This window comes from Sinocyclocheilus rhinocerous, unplaced genomic scaffold, assembly GCF_001515625.1.
Source record: "Sinocyclocheilus rhinocerous isolate Xijiao unplaced genomic scaffold, SAMN03320098_v1.1 scaffold57, whole genome shotgun sequence".
NCBI lineage: Eukaryota > Metazoa > Chordata > Actinopteri > Cypriniformes > Cyprinidae > Sinocyclocheilus > Sinocyclocheilus rhinocerous.
In genome coordinates, this window is record NW_015652130.1 from 957,079 (window position 1) to 977,841 (window position 20,763).

Consider the following 20,763-nt stretch of genomic DNA (forward strand, 5'->3'; position numbering starts at 1 on the left):
CTCGGCTGCTTTACGCTTTTCGCTCTAGTTGTCATGTGAATGAGAGCAAAAGCATCCATAACGTGAGATATCACAAGGACTTGTCATACTTGCAACTAAGTCCAGAGAAGAGGATTTGCTCTTTCTCTACTGAAGTAACAAATGAAGGTCCATTGCATCCCTGAGATTGACAAATGAGGAGACAAAGATTAAACAGACTATCAGAGAGCGACAGAAAGGGAGACATGGCACAAAAGAAACCTTCCTTGCACGGTCACTGGAGAAGCCAGGCCCCAGAGAGGAAGAGATTCATTTCTCCTTTAGGGTTATTCATGTGCTCAAGTACCGGAATCGCACCACTTAAAAGGAAAAGAGATTGAGTTTTCTATTAGTATGGCACACAGGGGGATCCTGTGCGTGGGGGTGAACACATTGTCCTTGTTCTGTCAGTAGAAAACCAAGTGCAGGTCAGGACAGTTTGAGGCAATGTGTCTCACAGATTTCACCAGCCTAATGTAATGGCATCTGACAGCAGAGCACAGAATCTCTCCTTTAATGGTAAACTATGAAGGATTACAATATGTTCTCCTGTCCAGGTTTAACGTACAACCATATAAGTAAGTTACATTACCAAAAAGTAGGGTTGAGACCCAAGAAATGGTTCTTATTCACAATCATTTCTATTTATTTCACAATTCTGGAGGTGCATGGCATTGGGTTCTGTCAACGGTTCTCACGTGCACATTCTGGAACATCGCACCACAATACTTTGTATGGTCACATTTGCCATTGTTTGGTGAAGTTTCAAAGGCAAATCCAGGCATTTCAATAGGAATCCACAAGAGGTTTCCTCACGCAGATTTCGCAACGAGTTCAAGTTGGTCTCGTGATTTTGCCATGTTGGCCAACAGAAAGTTGCTTGGCATGAAAGTGACTTCTTTGTTGGATGTGCTTCATACATCGCCAGCGCTGCAAAGAGGTGGACAATTTCTGGTAAATTTCAGAAACCTTCCATGAATTTTGGAAGTGTTTGGAAACTTTCTGAATTTTTACCAGAAATTTTCCACCCCTTTGTAACCCTATACACAACAATACACAATGGACCTTGTTGCCTGTGAAATTTAGCTGAAATTAAACATTCCAGAAATTTAGTAAATTTAACAGGAGTTTTTGGAAGCGTTTAGAAACTCAGATTTTTTTTATTTACCGGAAATTTTCCACCCCTTTGCAACCCTATAGATCGCTACACTACTGACAATACACAATGATACTTGTTTTCTGCGAAATTTAGCGGAAAAGTTTGATTCCCAAACCAGTCTTATAAGTGAGTTCTTTTTAGGGAATCAAAAACAGAGCGTGAGTAGTTTAGTCTGATTCTTTTGACCTTGAAACACCTAGCAACCTCCCAGAAGGCTAGCTTTGTGATAGCACCATTGCACAGAGAGAAACCACTCGCATTTATGTGATTTTCCTCCCAAGCCAGTTCAGCGTAAAACCCGCCCCACAACCAATTTCATTGGTTAGCTCAATCATGCGGTCACCTGTCAAGAAAAGTTCACACTTCATGTATTCATGACCAGTGAAATCTTACAAATTAGCTGCATGGTGGTCTTGCACTGGTATGGGAAATCATGCCTCATATTTTCAGATCTAGTCATTTTTGCAATTGCAGTTGGTGTCAAAATGACACCTTCGAGAACGTTGACAACTTGAAATATTAGTACCTTGTTCGTGCATTTACAAGCTGTTAAAGTTTGATTTGAGCAGCAAGATACCAGCAAAGCTAATTTGGTCACTCACTGTTATGAGCTTCTCACTGGGAATACGCACAAACAACAGTTAAAAGATGAGATGTAGCTGGACTTTAATGAGCAGCTCACAGCAGAGAGTCAGAGCTGCTCGTAATTACTGTACACTGCAGAGGACGGAGGGAAGAAAAGCCTCTTGAAACACGACCGCATTCATCCAGTTTTGTCAGCTGAATACATTTAAAAGGCACAAATGTCCCTTTAGCTGCAGGTGAAACCTATTAAAAACTTGGCTGGAAAACGCTCAAGCCAGCATACGGTGTGAAGCACCAGTCTTGCTCCCAGGGGTGGGGATCATAATGGGAAATATAGGCACCTCTTTACCATGAAAAACTGCGATTCAACAGAGTGTCACTTAATCAATGTTGGACCCCACAGGGGAGAGGCGGCTACAGCCTGTGGGCTCCCACAAGCTACTGAGCAATGAAGTGAGAATAAAAGATGGAGGGATGAAGGAGGAGGGGTTGATAGAGGGTGGCAAATGATTAGGCTCCCAAGGTGCTGCTGGAGAGCCCGGTTGGTCCCATTCGGAGGGAACTACTTTAACGACATCATCCATCCTCAACACACTGCGACAGGAAAAGAGAGAAAATACAAAAAGGAGAACTGTGAAGAGCAAGAGAGACTGAGCGATGGGGAGACGGACAGAAATAAAGAGCTCTAGTTACAGAGATAGTGTCTGTCTCCAAGGTATCAGACAGACTCAGAGAGTGAACAGGGGAGACAGCCAACAGGAACACATGGCCTAAAACAGCATTTCGTCCAAGCTGCTTCTCACTTTAACAGCTACCAGACTGTTAATGACAAAGTTAATGTTAAATGGCATTCACCGCCTATTCTACTTCCGTAATTAGACATACTTCTGAGCAGAATATCTATAGACTGGGACAAAAACGTAGAACGGGGCTTAATTTTATCCACTGAATTACTTCGAGACAAATGAGAGTTACATATCAGAATAAAGCCAGATATTAATGCGATGGTGTGGGTTTGCATCTTTCCTGTAACACCAGCGGCCCCACTTTTGGCGCTTTTCCACTGCGTGGTACGACTCGGCTCTACGGTTCACTTGGAACCCCAACCGAGGTGGTACTAAAAAAAGTACCAGGTACTGTACCCAGTGGAAAAACCCCAAAAAGTGAACCGTACCGAGCCGTACCATGCAGTGGAAAAGCGCCATTTGACAAGAGCAGGACAAAAAGGTCAAGAAGGTCAATTTCAAACTTGTTGTTTCCCAGTGTCAAATATAGCATTATTTTCTAAAATTGACACTACTTGAAATTAACAATTTTAGAAAGGCTCTTTTCTTAATAACTTTGCATGTTTAATGTGAAATCGTTACCTCCTTCAAAGTTGTTGCAACCCAATCTCAAATGTAACTATTTTATGTGCTGACAATTAGTTACGATTTGAGTTGTATGAAAGCGTAAATTTTTTTTTTTTTTAAAGTATGACATTTCACCCCTAAACATAGATTGTATTGGTTGTTGCTTTATTTTAAAGCTTCTGTTAAAGTGAGGCGTGTTTGCTGACTGCAGTCAGTTAAACGCTGTCTGTTTTCTGAAAGGATGGAGGTGGAATCTTACCACCTTATCTCAATTTCCACTTGCACATTACACAGTTCCCCATCTATCTGCTTGACAAGTGTTTCCCTATTTGTTATCTCGACTCTCCGCAATATTGAACTGTTTTCACCAGACTCCTCTATTCAGCGCCGATCAATCAACTGCACTCAAAACTGGTGCAAGTGAGGCTGTTCTGCCATGCAAATTTAAACTTGGATAACAATAATCTTAAGTAAAAAAAAAAAAAAACATATAAAACATTATAAAATTACTTTTAAGAACTTAATATTGCAAATATGCTAAAATAGTAAAAGTTTCGATGCACAAAACCATTTAGCAGAACAAAAATGTAAAAAGAAAAAAACTAAACGGACGCCTAACAATACATGTCTTTAGTTATCATGCTAGCAGGATGGTAACAGAACATTTTTCGGAAGAGAGGGCTGTTACTAACATTTCCTGTTGATAAACCCCCACCCCCATTTTTTCTGCTATCGTCAAACGACTACCTCCTACTCCTTGACTTCCAAGGAAATGACAACGTGCAACCCAAACATGCTAATCTCACACTCATCAGAGTGGAGGACTGACACGCGAGGGATCGCGCTTCACCGCAAACAGGATGCATGTAAATAACAGCAGCATCACACTGCAAAAGATCAGTTCATACAGATAAAGAAACCCAAAAATCTCTGTGAAGCGCCACAGGAATGGAGACATTTGCCTTGAATGGGTATTATTTTGAAGACAACACTGTATATACAAGACTTGCTGACGAGCTGTTTTGCAGAGGAAGCTTTTAACTAGAATGAAAAGGGATGCACTATTTTTGTTGCACCTAAAAAATGTAAAAATAAAATACATTTGAATATATATACATATTTATTTATAATATCATCCATTTTTGAGCTAAAAATAAAAGTATATACTTTTAAAATAATTATATATATAATAAAATTTTTATCTTTTATTATTGATATTAATTGCAACTCCATTAAACACAAATAAAATGTGATATGCAAAAAAATGTTTAATATAAAACTACCCAGAATGACATTAATGTACAATGGAAAAAGTCTTATTTATTTAACACTGTGAAACAAGCAATTACGACAATGCCACAAATAAAAGAGTCATTTTTCACAACATAAATCCATGAAAAAGCACAAGTTCTTTGACTGATTTAAGGATACATCCGTTAGTCCGTTAGTCAATAATGTGCCCACTAAGGTCCTTCTTTTCCCACCGTAAGAAGTAGGTCTCCATCATCATCACTGTCCAGTTCATCATTGCTTATGATACGCAGTGGATTCCTCTGAAGGCACGGATCAAGTAGCTCTCTACTGGTTGCTGCTTTCGTGGCGTCTCTTTCCGTCTCAGCTGCACACTGATGGTAATAGTCTCCCTCACTCTTTCTCTCTCCCTCTCCCTCTGTGTTACTGCCGCTAATAGAGTGTCTTTCCCGAGGCACATCCTCCTGAATCGTCAGCCCCGCCTCCAGCCTCTCTCCCAGCTCCTCAATCAACCGTCTGGGCTGTCGCGGCTCTCCACCGCCAGGCTGGAGCTCAACACGGAGGAGGGAAGCTTCAGTCACAGCATCTACCTTCAGAACCTCACAGCTAACCTGTGGTTCAAAAGGTCTGAGTCCCGTTTGGTTATTTTCTGTCCTTTCTTCAGGTTGTGTTTCTTCAGGCTGCTTTTCCTCACTATCTTCCTCATCCTCAGAGTCACTACCACTGCTTGAGTCTTCCTCCTCCTCCTCCTCCTCCTCTTCTTCTGCTTCCTCTTTCATCACAAGTTCAGCAGCTTGTTCAAGTATCTCCAGCTCCAGGTCTAGATGGTTCTTCTGCAGTTTGGCATTATGCAGGGATTCAGCCAGTGCAAGCACATGTTTGGATCTGGTGAAAAAAAAGAAACAACATTCAATTGAGTTTATTAAATAAAAATATATTTATGACTGGACTTCTGCATTTAAGTGGCTCATTGTCCATACATTAAAGATCGAAAGGTTCATAACACATACTCATACTTGTATGATTTGTTTTTCTTCACAAACCGAGATAACTAGCAGATTAACCCACATTTTCAGAAAAAAAATTGCAAAAATTGTACCTTTAGGAGCACAACTTATCCCTGGGGCAGTACCCTCAAAAGGACAACTATGTGTCTTATTTACCCATAAAAGTTTCAAAGTAGTACTTAAGGGTACATATTACTATTACATATTACATTATGAATGCACTAAGGTACTAAAGTCATTTTCTGCTGAAAATCTTGCCCTTCACCTTAATTCTCAAATCTTATTTGTACCTAATTCTATACAAATAACTCTGAAACTTTGAAAGTTGCACAGGACACATTTATGATGCTTTTTGTCATTTTAAGAGCTCAATAGCTCACCACTTGCTTTGCATATTAAAGGAGCAGCATGAACATTCTGTTAAAGATCTACATTGCCATTCAAAAGTTTGCTGTCAGTAAGATTTTATTAAATGTTTCAGAAAGAAGTGTCTAATGTTCATCAAGGCTGCATTTATTTGATGAAAAATAATGTAAAAACAGCAATATTTTGAAATCGAAATCTATTTAAATCTATTTTTAAAACGTAATTTGTTCCAGTGATGGTAAAGCTGGTAAAGCTAAATTTTCATCAGCCTTTACTCTAAAATGCTGATTTGGTGCTCAAGAAACATTTATTATTATAAATAAAGCTGATTAATATTTTCATTTAAACTGATTAAAAAAAAAAAAAAAAAATTCTTTGATTAAAAGAAATAAAGACTTTATTTGAAATAAAATTGTCACTTATGATCAATTGAATCAATCCTTGTTAAATAAAAGTATACGTTTAATAATTAGTGCTGTCAAACGATTAATCACGATTAATCACATCCGAAATAAAAGTTTTTGTTTACATAAAATATGTGTAAACTGTGTATATTTATTATGTATAAATATAAACACATGTTAATTTTTATATTTTTTTATATTCTTCTCTCTTTAACAGCCCTGTGGTAAAAATAAATAAATATATATTTTATTATGATTACTGCCCACACAACCTTTTTTCTTTTAAGACGGACTGATCTTATGCAAATCATGCACAAAATATGTAATACAAGCAATATTAAACGTCTGGACACTAAAATAAATACATCAATCTGAGTTATACTAATATCGCATGCCAACACAAAGCTCCCCTGGGGATAAGTAATATGCAAAGCAAACTGACAAAGCATTCACCAGGAAAAAAAAACAATTGCTACAATACACTCAATGCAAAGATCCCAGTACTACAAGGAGCCTCGAGGCATACATTATTCATGTAGCAAATGCGACCGGGTGCTGCCAAAACTCAAGTGGCCACTATTCAGAGTTGCGAGCTGCTCAAATCCTTCATCACCATGGTGATTAACGAGCGAACGGGGGTGGTGGTGGGTGGGTCACGCTCCCTGACGGTTTCGAGGTCGTGGTCCTTCACAAAAAGGATAAAGCATGCAAGTCTGAGCTGCCCCGTCTCTATTGACGTGCGTCGCCGTACTCTGTGCTTCAATTAACCCACCGCTGAGAACCAAGATGCCTCGTTATCACAGCGCAGGCCTAATGACGTCCCGCACCGCCGGCGGACAGGGATTCCTAGCAGGAGAGCAGCGCTGCGGTCTCAGGAGGATACTGTGTACACAACGCTTTAGTCACAAGTATGCTTGGCGCCTTCAGAAAGTGCTTATCTGAGATAAAGAGGCGGTCTGTGATATGTCGAGGAAAAGTCATGGTTAGATGAAGAAGCAAAAAAGGTTGGACACATTTCAGAGACTTTACAAGACTTTACAAGATAAATGACTCATACAGGCATTTTTTGAGAATACCACATGTAACGGAGGCCAGCGAGTAGGTGCTGTGCAAGGTAAACCTCACTCCCCTGATCTCAAGAGACGCACTAGCGACTGACGCCTAGTGGAGAACTCACTTTACAACACACACTTCACAAGCACGTATTTAGAGTGATATAAACATTAACCAGAGAGACTAAACACATATGTACTTACTAGCCAATAAATCAACTGAAAAGTATCAACATACAAAGTTTTAACAAGCATAGAAATGATCTGAATAGTAGGTCAATTATATATGAATTAGATTATTAATTAGGTGATGTAACATTCAGCCAGTAGTCATTATTTTAAATTAGGTAAACATATATAGGGGAGAGAGGGGTTACACACACATGAAATGTCCTTACAATACCAGACAGGTCACTGATAAATATGTCTTGAGAAATGCAAATAGTAAATACAATGTAAGTTTTGTTAACAGGGGAGCGGCCTGCACTTTTTTTTTTTTTTTTAGAAAGCTTAGCTAAACAGAAAGTGCTTGTGAATCATTTCAGTAAATCATCAGTGAATGATCAGCAAATATCTGTTGTTTCCTTGACTTACACTGTTCTTTATTTTTATTTTAAAGAAATTAATACTATTTTTCAGCAATTATGCATTAAATTAATCAAATAATCTTTTGAAAATAATTTTATACAAAGACATACAATCCTGTGTCACAGTTTCCACAAAAATATTAAGCTGCACAACTGTTTTCAATATTGATAGGAATAGAAGTTTCTTGAACAGCAAATCAGCATCTGGATCATGTCTCACTAAAGAATGGAGTAATGACTGATGTTTTTCTCAATATTCACAGCACTCTCACGCATACATCTAACAAAATCCATTTACAATTTGTTCTATTTTCAGCATTAAAGAATTTCCCATCAAAGAAAATCACATGACTATAGCTTGAATAGATAGAATTAAAAGAGGAGAGGTCCAGTGTCTGAAACTAACATTATTTGTCACTTAGAATTTTAGTAGCTTAATTTTATTTTATTTTTATGAGGGCATTTGCCCCCAAACCATTTAAGAGAAAGGACTTCTCAATCACAGCACTTATGACTGTTCTTTACATAAATCAAATCAACATCAAATATTTAAACGTGCATTTATAAACTGGCTAGACCAAAACACAATAAATGCTCTGCTAGAATACATTTAAATAACTTTTGTGTGTTTAATTCATGTATTCATATTAGCAACACATGCAACAACACCTACAAATACAGATCTGACAGCTACAGGTCACTGCAGTGTCTACAGAAGTCCATAATATTATCAAGTATCAGATAACAAACAAGAAGCAAACATTTTTAGTGTTATTTTGGCCTGCCCCCTGGTTCATTTCTGACCCTGGACAAATAAAGTTCTCTGAAAAGCACCATGTGCTCTCAGAAGAAGAAAGAAGGTCCATAAAACTATTAGGCACTTCCTGGAGTAATGCGATTGGTGGAAGTCCCGTAGCAGTGGCGGCGGCGCTTCAAACATTTGCCATATTCGTTTTCTCCCCGTGGGAAGTCATTATTGAGTTAGCATTGTAGAGGCTCGCTTGTTTTCTCCGTCTCTATCTCTCCCTCTCCTCCTTCACTTCTGCGGTGAGAGAATGCGCGCCTGCGGTGGAAACAAAGGCCCCTTTTGGGCCAAAGGATAATGTTGTACACAATTCAGTCATTACGATGGCACTGTTGTAGTTCGCCTTAATTAACCGAGAAGGGGTGGCTTTCAAGGTTGGGAGAAGGGGGAAATAAAAACAAGCTTTCCGCAACAAAGACACACTGGAGGCAGCTTGAGAAAATAGTAGAGACCTTTATGTCTAGAGAGATGAGGTGAACCTGCGGTGAATTACTCGTCTACTTCAAACAAAGCTCTCGGGCTGTGTCCACATTAAGCTCTAAAGATATACAAATCAAGGAAGGATGAAATATAACTCTGACTTTTCAAAGAGATAATTAGTCTTCAAGAACATTTAAAATGGTATTGTCATAGATTCACAGGGTCATGGAAACTAAGTAAATTATTCATTTTAAGGCTTAACTATGAGTTGGACACATTTCAGTCAAGCCCTTACTACATTAACATTCATTGATTTTTCATTCAAAATGACTTGCGGTGTATTCTAGGTATACATTTTACAAAATTGTGCCATTGCTTCAATCAGCCCTTTTCATATTACAAGAATAGAGGATTCTGGAACACTGGAAGGAGAGACAGCACAGTCACTGCTCATACAGACTGTACAAGCCGAAGTGTTCAAATGCCGCTAAACCACACACTGAGAGGGAATATGATCCACTTATCTGTGTGAGCTCTAAGACCAGGATCACTTTCCTCACACCAGCGGGACACTTCAATCCTCCCTCCCTCCCTCTCTCGCTCTCTCTCTGTATCTCACGCATTCAAAAAGACTATGAGACTATGTCCTACAGATAAAGGATAGTATAAATGTTCAGCATTTTCTGTCATAGAACTCATATAATAAACAATGTAAGACTCTTGTTTAAGTGTTTCAGTAAAATAAATAAATCATAACAAATTAAATCTGTACTTCTGCTCACAAAAAAATTTACAACTAAAGAAATTAACATTTTTGGTTTGTTGATATCTGTTGTCTAACAAATAATGTTGTGATCACATGACCACCAAAACAATACCCATTTGGTAATTATAAATTAATATTTTTATGTGCTGTAATTAATTATTCACAATTTTATGTAACATCGATGTATGCTTACGATGCAACAGAAATGTTTGACATGATATTTTAAGCTTAAATAAGTTAAAAAAATAAAATTAAATAAAACAAAATAATATTAATTATTATATGCATTATTTCATAATGCAAATTTTGGTTTGTGATGAAGACTAATAATTACCTACTTGTCATCATAATAAAACTATTGAAATCAAATGATAAGTTTTTGCATATGGTTATGCAATACTTAAACATGAATTTAATTCATTATTAGACTATCATTCTTATCATTAACTATATTGAAATTAAGTTGTAATCAATTTCAGCAATAAATCAGTCCTGGGTAGAAAATTCACCTGCAGGTATTTCTACATTGGCATGGGTAGCTAAATACTTGTGTGATGCCAAGTCCCAAAATTGTCAGTCCAGTCCAACAATATTAATTCCTTTTCATAATCAGCATGCAGTCTTTTCCCAAACAACACCAAAGCTGATCAGTATGATCAGAAGTAAACCTCTCGAATCGGATGGTGAGCTAGTGAAATGCCAGAGAACAAAACCAAAAAGGTCACGATCAAATTCAAAGTCATCCAAACTGAAGTGACAGCAATCCTTAATACTCTAAACAGCGCTATTAACATGCACACACACCAAACCCAGATATTTGAAGCCTGATTTCCCTCGATGCTAGAGGGGGGGTTCACAATTCACTTAGCTACTGAAGCAAGAAGTGAAAACAGTTTCCCACACCTCTTTACTCTTTCGTGATTTAACACTAATTGAGAACAGTAACGTCCACTCTGGGGCAACTGACCACAAAGCTTTACGAAACCCCTGACCCATGTGGCCCCTGGAGGCCTCCTTACCCTCAAGCCAGGGGCTCGAGTCCCTGGAGAAAAACATTTGGCTGAGTGTCAATACACTGACAATGTGTCGTTTCTCAATGTCAGAGAAAGCAACTTTCTCATCCTGTCAAAAGATAAAACCTTAAGCTGACCTTTAACATGTTGCCATGGTTGCCGTCCGGAATCCGACTGACCCAATTAAGTAGTTTGAACACAAAGGAAAATGGAAAGCAAGGCTCTGTCAGATAACAGTGCCATTGCACTTAGTGAAACACAGTAAGTTACACCTTATCTTTTCTGTTTTCTGAACTGGGTTAAGAGTCGACACACTGGAGTGATTCTGAATGCTGGATGGGAGGGGAAGAAACGATAAGAAAATGCCAGTGGTCTCAGTAGTCTGGCACCGAATCTCAGAGCTCGGCATCAACAGCACACATTGAAGCCACACTGAAATGTGTAACTGAAGTTCATCTGCACTGACCGTAACTGACTGCAGAGTTGCTATAAGGTGACTTGTAACAGTTGACAAAAGTATATATTGTATGGAAGTTTTGCAACTTAGCTAATGTCTGTAGGCAAAATTTTGTATGATTTTAGTCTCTCTAGAGCTATGAGATCATTCCATAATCCATACCAGATATTTGTTAACACAAATCTGCTTTTCTTTGTCTCCCCCAATTCTGTTGTTTTAAACAAATTTAAACCTCCGGATACGAACAAAAGGAAGCTACTTTATTGGTCTGTTTTCATTTCCAAATGTTATTAATATTCCTGTTAATAATCAGAAGTTCACTAGAAGTTTGTAAACAAACCAAAATGCTAAACTAAATAAAATAAAAATGCATTTTATTTAATTGATACCAAAAAGATAGAACCTTAGTGTGTATCATTATTTACTCATACTCATGGAAGTTCACAACACAACAAATTCAAAATCATTTTATATCGACAAGGACGGTCAAACTCCAACAAGAAAGTCCATATGACTTCCTATAAGTCTTCTGAAGATATATCATAGCTTTGTGTAGAGTATATTTGACTATTTTTATGGTGTGTTTTTCTCCATTTTGAAGCTTGACAGTCTGTGATGACTATATAATTGACACTGAATGGAAAAATGCATGTGAAGATTCTTTAAAAAATTCCATTTTGGAACACTATGAGGATGAGCAAATCATTACAGAATATTATTTTAATAAATAATTTAGGTGTTATGGGTTCAGCAAAAAAAAAGTTGGGATCCTCTGCAATAGCAGATGGATATGGAACAAGTTCCCTGACACTATTCTTACCATTCATAAAAGTAACGGTGGCTACTTATCAGGCATGATGCCATCAGCATGACAGACCATGAATTCATGGATCCATGTCAGTCAAACAGCCAGAAAGATGAGTGTCCAACTCAATCCACTTTGTTTCACTGTTGATCGGGGGGCCCGTACAGAGATTTAAATCACACTTGAAGTCTTTAAGACATCATAAATTTGAGCAAGACATTCCTGCAGTCGGGAGGACTTCAAGAGTGAGAACGCCGGTTGGATTGCAGAGAGACAGTATAAATCATGCCCACAGGGGCAGCTTTTATTAATCCCAGCATTCATCATGAGCAGCTGATCGTGTCTGACTGTAGATAAGAGATTTGAGGAGGAACTGCTGCCACAGACGAGCCTGGATAACATCTATAATCTAGAGATCTCACAAAGGCTACTTTCACACAGTCAGAGGTTAATTCACTAAACAGTTGTGTCACATTTCACACCAAAAACCCGCAGGAACAGGTTAGAAAAATGATAGAACAATGCACAGAGGAATGAATGGAACAATAGAACAGGAACGGATGGGTGAAATGATATAACAATATACAGATGGATTAATAGATGTATGATAAAACAATAAACAGATGGACAGACTGATGGATGAACGGATGGAACGATAGAAAAATATACTGTACGGATGGATAGAATGATAGAACAATCTACATATGGATGGAACAATAGAACAATATACAGATGGATGAATGGATGGATGGATGAAACAATAGAACAATATACAGATGGATGAATGGATGGAATGATAGAACAATATATAAATGGAAGGATGAACAGATGGAACGATAGAAAAATATACTGTACGGATGGATGGTTAAATGGATGGCAAGATAGAACAATATATAGATGGATGGATGGAACAATAGAACAATATATGGATGATGGATGGATGAATGGATGGAACGATAGAAAAATAAAAACAATATACAGATGGATGGATGGAATAATAGAAAAATATACAGATGGATTGAGGGAATGATATAACAATATGCGATAGATAGATAGATAGATAGATATGTATACAGATGGATACGGATGGATGAATGAAACGATAGAACAATATATGGATGATGGATGGATGAACGGATGGAACGATAGAAAAATATACTGTATGGATGGATGGCTAAATAGATGATGGAACGATAGAGCAATATACAGATGGATGGATGGAATGATAAAAAAATAAAAACAACATACGATGGATGGATGCATGGAATGATAGAAAAATATACAGATGGATGGATGGATTGAGGGAATAATATAACAATATGCAATAGATAGATATATAGATAGATTTTGCCCAGCCCTGCTGTGAACTTAACGACAGTTTAGTGTTCTAAAAAAAGACTGACAAGCGCATTCTGCCGCTGTGTGAACGCAGCCAAAGATAACTTGCTCAGATAACTGGACTGGGGCGTCCTTCTGGGAGGATTTTTTGGGAAGAGAGAATTGTTTAAATAATCTGACAGAGGATATGTCAGATGTTGAAAACGCTGTCACAACAAACCTGCTATGATAACAGTGAGTTGTCTACACAAACCAGAGCAGTGGGGATTTGATCAAACGCTCCAGCACTTAAAAGGAGGAGCAAGTCTCCTGCAGTCACTTCCCATGACAAGAGGGGCTTTGTCTGAACTCAAAGGAAAAGTTTGCAGCAGTGTTTCAAGACAACTAAAGATACTCTAAAAGGATGCAAACTGGAAATCAATTTTCAGCGTGATGTTGAGAGATGTCAAACGCCTCAAGGCAAGTATGACTAAGATACATCAGCCGCACTAGAGTGCTGTCACAGATCCTGCAAGCTGTGCCTTTCAACAGCTCTCTGGTCTGCTTTTCTTTTGTTCTGTTCAATAAAGCATGGAAGAAGGAGAGGAACAGAGGGCCACAAGCATTCATTCACAGGTCCATGCTACTGATGCCTCAGACGATGCATTTAGTGATCGATGGAAAACAAGGTGCACAGTCACCCTAAGGACACTTTTTAATATTTTATGTTTCTTTTATTTAAAGAGGAGGAGGAGGGAATAAAGACAGTATAGTGCTTTGCCTAATTTGCCTTTTTAACTCGGAGGCCCAGCAAACGTGATTAAGCTTTCCAGCACATTGATGGTTGAACTGTGCAGTTCTCGGAGGACCACGTACAAAGAGTCTCTGTACCTACCTCCGTCTCTCTCCTCTATTTTCTCTCTTTGTCTCATTGAGAAAACAGGCACATTTAAACTCTGCCATTTTACACATCCATTATTAATTAGCTGTCAAGGCCGTGTTCTTGCCAGAAAATCTACACTCTGGCAAAACATAGGACTGAAAAATTTCGGCATATTCCCCGCAGGACATTTATCGCGTCTGGGCACCGGGCCTACAACTTCAGATGCACATTTTTCAACTGGACTCTTTATAGACAAGCATACGACTTTAGCTGAACACCAGCCAGGAAGCAGAGTATATCTCATTACTGAATTATGCACCGGCTGTAGTTTGCATTTTAAATGTGGAAGTGATTACAAAAAATGGCGAGCAGAAATCATGATTGCAATACCATTCATCATGAATCAAGTTCATGCACTGTGGCTCTGTTTAACCACCAGAGACTGAACTAAAACAAAAACAACAAAAAAAGTTGATAAAATGGATAGTTTGGACTTTTAACTTCATCATTTTTGTCATACTATAGATTATTGATTTTGCATTGTGGCTAAGAAGTCTGGAGCACCTCTCATATCTCTTTCACACATGGTGTGATATGTGAGCTGGACATGATTTTGTAAGATTTAGACCCCTTACCCCTGGTAAAATCACTGCAACACCCATCTCGTGTGGCTTACTGCTTTAATGAACCAATGATTTAGCTTTCAGAAGGGATTCATGAAACTGGTATGATAAGCAGACAATCAGATCTTAGAACCACTTAATTTAAGGTTGGCTGATTTAGGCGACATTGTACTGGACTGAACATACTTGACCCTCTGGATCCAGATGCAGTAGTCTGTGATGTAGAGGTCATTGAGGATATAGGCTGGATCGTTCTCCCGGAAGATCTTATGGATGGCCAGCAGACACTTCAGGACACAGGCCTTCCCTGTGACAAAGAAAACAAGCAGTAAATCAGTCTTTTTCTTGTTTTAAGCATAAATCTAAGAAAAGTTAGTGAGGCTTATGCTTAAACCAATGGGGTAACAAAATTCTCTGAAAACAGTTTGATATAGATGGAAATAGCAAATGTGTCTTATTTTAAGGATTCTTGGATTTTTTTTTACCAGAAAACAAGACAAAAATACAGATAAAAGCTTTTTTTTTAGCAGCGAAGAGAGCTTATTTAGTGATCAACTGTGCAACTTTTGTTGGTGCAAAAGCGGAAATCTGTGCTGAGCCAATGCTTTTTGAGCACTTGGGAAGATGATTGTATTTTCTATTCTGGCAGATGCTTCCACAACACACAAAACACACAGCGATGATATTTGTTGTCATAACACCCGTCTCCCAAATAAGGTGCAAAAATACCCCCTCAGCGCAACGCAACGGGCTCAGTCATGAAGCGAAAGAAGAGCCGCAAGGATTCTCGAGCCGCCCACAGAATAACCTGGCAGCCGGTGGAGACATTCCAGCCGCCCCAGAAAACAAACAGTGCACTCGCACCGAGGAAAGCCTTACACAAACATTTGGTTCCCATTTAAGCTGGAGCTCTTACCCGGAGAAGCCGTCGTGGCTTCCAGCTTCAGGACATGCGAGAAAAACTCCAGGAACTTGAACCGTACTCTGTCTTTCCCCGTTCTTCTTCTCTCTCTCTCTTTCTCTGACCTCCATCTATCTATAATTGAAGGGTTTTCTACTTTTCTTCACTGCTCCCGGGGAGAGTGGAGGAAACTCTCTCTTTCTCTGACCTCCATCTATCTATAATTGAAGGGTTTTCTACTTTTCTTCACTGCTCCAGGGGAGAGTGGAGGAAAAGTAAGCTTTGGATTCTTCCGAAGACCAGCTGTGGGACTGTGCGGCGCAGTTTGTGCTGGGTTTAGATTGCATGTTGAGCCAGTTAATCATGTGCTGCAATCAGGCATCTCAGGGGAAGAAGTTGAAGAGAGGAGAGCAAAGAAGAGAGAGAAGAGGAATGGGGTGACAAGGTTAGATTCAGGCCCTGGAAGTACAGATGGTAAAGGTCCATGGGGTGCCAATATTTAAAAGGACAATCTCACGAAGCCTGTCTAAAAAACATGCCTAGGTCATATTTCACCAAGAAAGTCAAAAGAAAGAAAATGAAACCCATTTTTATGTACATCAAAGGTGTGCTTTTTATTTCAAAAATAAATCATCAAGTGCATGAATCAGCAATCATCTGAGCCTGAAATGTGGCTCTATTTCCATTCCAGACTTTTAAGAGCACAACAAAGAGATTCAGTCACTGGTAAAACTTCTAATATAACAATGATATATATGTGATTATCATGTTGCTTCTTGCTTGCACAGCATTTTATTTCATTAGAATACACAGCTACTTTTTGAGTGGAGAAATCTTTTTTTTATTTATTTTAATTATATAAAATACCATGCCAGTATAATTGTACTTATTTGTCATGAAAATCATGTAAAAATGCAAAACAAATAACAGGTCCATCAAACAGATATTTTTTTCTTTGATTTTGGCGTGAAATATGACCTGAATGTGTTGTTGACAAGCTTGGTGAGATTCAGCCTAAAACCACCAATTTATTAATCATATAAAACTGTGACACTGACTGCTAGCTGAGTGGAAAACCCTTACATGATTGAACAAAGCAGCTAACCTCGAGAAACAGCTGCAAAAATTACATTAAAGAACATTGACATCAAATTATGCTGCATCAAATGGCCTACATCTATCATCGTGAATTCTGCAATGTACTTCTTAAGATTGATCACGTTGGGTTAGAGATGACAATTCCTGCAGAGCAAAACAATGAATCTCAATAAGCTACAATGGAAAAAAAGTCAAGCTCTGACTGATGTGAAAGGGTTTTTAAAATGCCATGAAAATGAACCTGCTTCCAAATAAAAAGGCAAAACAAATTCCACAAAATAAAACACAATGAAACACAATTATAATGTATAATTGATCAAATTGATTGATTAAATTGATCAAAAATGACAATCAAACATGTATAATGTTACAAACTATTTGTTTTAAATAAATGCTGTACTTTAGAACTGTATAGTCAAAGAATGCTTAAAACAAGATCTATCATGGTTTTGAACATCGATAATAATAGATCTTTCTTAAGCACCAAATCAGTCTAAATGATTTCTGACGGATCAGGTGACACTGAAGACTAGAGTTTTGACTGCTGAAAATTAAATTTTACATCAGAAATAAATTACATTTTAAAATATACATTTATATTAAATTCCATCTGTACATACATGTTTATGAAGGGGTATTTACACCAACAATTAAGCCTAGTATATATATGGGGTATTTAACACAGGGCTATAGAGGTAGCTACAATAAAAAGTTGGGAAACACTGCTCTAACTGGCAAGCCGATACCAGTGCAGAGCAAAACAAGCGGAAACCGAATCCAAGCTATGCAGTTAAATGAAATACAGGCGAGCCTCTGAATGTTCAGATTATATCCGAGCGTTTAAATTTGCCCACAGTGCATCTTATAGGCCGTTATCCACAGTCTCCCTCCCCAATCTCCTAGAGGGCCCGCTGGCTTTAGCAGGATCTCTCGGAGAACAACCAGACAAGCTGCCAGAGGGCTGTTCAAATATTTACCCCTGGATAGCATTTCCATCACGACTTTACTCATGCAGCATCATTAATGGGTTTGTTTTCCTACTAACTACAACTGTTTGCTTTCACTGCTGCTTAAACGAAGTGCCTCAAATTAGAGTACACACACATCAGATACACACCTCCATTCATGTTCCGCCGACAAATTAATTACCCAGGAGTCACAGTGTGACAGGGCAGTCTGCTTTCCGAGGGGAGTCACACCGCTGTTACCATTCATTAAAGGGGATCCTTATTGCACGCGGGGCTTTGATGGTTGTAAATCTATAAATTGTAGACTGGAGTGAAATGTCACAGACTCTGCGTGAAAATATACGCCAGCGAGTAGATTACAACTCAGCAGTGTGTTTATAAATCTGTACCTTGAGGAGAAGAGTAAGATCACCAGTGTAAACCTCAGAGAGCAATGGATATGATCCTATCAAGGCACATTTAAAAACCTCTAAGGGCAGACAATCATTCTGAAATACAATTTCAACCCAATTATGGGGCGTTCTGCATTGACTGATTTAATTTCAGGAGATCACTTAGTCACTGCACTGCTGGTCGCTAGCAGGTGTTTCTACATAGTTGATCAGGCAGATCACAGGGACGATCTTCCATTGTTTGTTACCGCTCATTTCCCGAGAGTTCAGTGCCGCGTGTGTGAGATTAGTTCAGGCCGTGCTGTCCGTTCGGTAGATGACAGGTCAGTGCGGCTCGAGCTCTGTTTCGTCCCACGTTCAGTGCATTTGGCTTCCCATATGTATGGCTAATGTTTCTACATAGTTGATCAGGCAGATCACAGGGACGCTCTTCCATTGTTTGTTACCGCTCATTTGCCGAGAGTTCAGTGCCGCGTGTGTGAGATTAGTTCAGGCCGTGCTGTCTGTTCGGTAGATGACAGGTCAGCTCTGTTTCGTCCCACGTTCAGTGCATTTGGCTTCCCATATGTATGGCTAAACACCGGATCTCTCACTCGGTCACATTGCTTCTACCCGCTGTTTATTGCTGTACGTATGCAAAGCAGAGAGATGTATATGCTATGTCCTCTTCTGGAGAAGGGGCGGGAAAATGCAGCTCATTTGCATTTAAAGGGATACACACCAAAACAGCTCTTTTTTTTTTTAGACACACCGCAAAAATGCCATTTTCCAGTTGTTATAATAAATTATCTGTGGGGTATTTTGGGCTGAAACTTCACAGACACATTCCAAGACCAATATTACATCTTGTAATAAGGCGCATAATAGGTGCGCTTTAAGTATATATCTAAATGTATCTATGTCTTTTATTATCATCAACATCCAGTTTTCAAACGCCTCATAAACATAGCCTTATAAAGATAGCGTGAAATGACATTTCTAAGCATTCAATCTAATGTGACAGTTTTTGCAAGTGTAACAGAATATTCAGTATGAAATAATAGAGTGGGACTTGAGTTTATCCACCTTTATTTGATTGGATAATTTGCTTCATTGGGCTACTGGTTAGTCTTATGGCCTGATAGAGTATTGTTGCATTCCGTCCAACTTATGCAAGACAACTAACGTGAAATGTGAATTAGGTTACTTTGTTGTAAGGTTTAGTTAGTTAAATTTAGTTTCTGAGGAAAGAAAATTTCACATATTGATGAAGGATTATGAAATCCTTCTATTAGTATTATTAAGACCAGCAACATTTATCATGAAAGTAAATAGTGTTGATTTTGGTTTTTATCTGGTCTTTAGAGTCAACATTAAATCTAAACTGATGCTCCTTTCTTAATACATTCCTGGTCTCACTGTGAAAGATACAGCGGTGGACCATTTTCCTAAGAAAAAACAATCATATTTGTAATTTTTCATTAAAGAATAGGTTTTTTTGCCCACCTCTGAAAAGATTTCCCAGCTGACTCCAAGTTTCCTCCTTTTTCAACCACCTGTCACGATTAAATCAGTTCCTGTTGGAGGAACACTGCATTTATTTACTGAATAACCTTTTATGGGCCTAAAGTGGATTGAAACACTGTTTCACATTGCCTTTATGGAATCTTAAATGAGTACATTTTTTTTTTGTCAGCGGAGGAAGCTGTCAGTACCTGACATGAACCTGTGATTGGTGAGGTGTGATTTTGCTTATCTATTCTTGTTCTGTCATCTAGTCTCTCTTCTGACTTAACTTTGCAATCAACCATACCCTGCTAATCCTAAATCTAACAAGGCCTGTAATTGCAGTTATTTATGAATGCTAAAATCAACATGTGTTGGATAATCTCCCCACACACGCCCGAAAACGTGTTTATACAGCACTTCTGTCTCTCCCACAGATGGCTTCTTTGATTTAAAGGTTGCTCCTCTCTCAGAGATATCAAAGCCAACAGTGTCTACTCTGCAGAATTGCTGCTTTCTTCAGAAGTGAGGAGACATCCCTCTCGGATTCCCTCGTTCTTAACCTCTCTCCCACTTATGCTGACAGAACAGCAAGACTAAGCACACCAAGACATGACCGATCTGTTGACTTTCCTGTCATGGAAAACGTCTTCTACCAAAGCACCCCGCTGTTCAGGGAGGGTTGGTGAGCATCGTGTTAAATTTGGTCCCGAGTGAGCAGCTCTGTCTGCTGTGGATAAATATAGGTTGCCTGTCAAGCTCTTATTCACATTAGTCCCTTAAAGTCAACATGAAATAGCATTCACAGCTCACACTTCAATAATGTGACGTATTTCCGGGATTAACTAAGAAAAAAACAGTAAAAATAACTAAACATCCCTAAAATCACAAATTCACTTGAGAAGCAAAATTGAATAAGATGTAAGACTTGTTTTGAATAGTTTTATATTTTAATATTATATTTCCTATTTTGAATTTAGTTTTTATTAAATACATAAATAATTAAATTAAAAAAATGAAATAGATTAATAAAAATAAATTAAAATAAC

General features: G+C 38.4%; 1 protein-coding gene across 2 annotated transcripts in view; it reads right to left on the reverse strand.

Annotated features, from left to right (window-relative positions):
* Positions 1–4,378: 4,378 nt before the first annotated feature.
* The window catches only part of LOC107713517 (protein SHQ1 homolog), a 31,539-nt gene continuing 15,154 nt past the window's right edge, over positions 4,379–20,763 (reverse strand). For both annotated transcript variants that reach the window (XM_016519042.1, XM_016519041.1), the window contains 2 exons: positions 15,057–15,177; positions 4,379–5,250 (listed from right to left, as the gene is read on the reverse strand). In XM_016519042.1, coding sequence (XP_016374528.1) covers positions 4,578–5,250; positions 15,057–15,177 — 794 coding nt within the window. In that variant the 3' untranslated portion in view covers positions 4,379–4,577. The remainder of the gene's footprint in view (positions 5,251–15,056; positions 15,178–20,763) is intronic.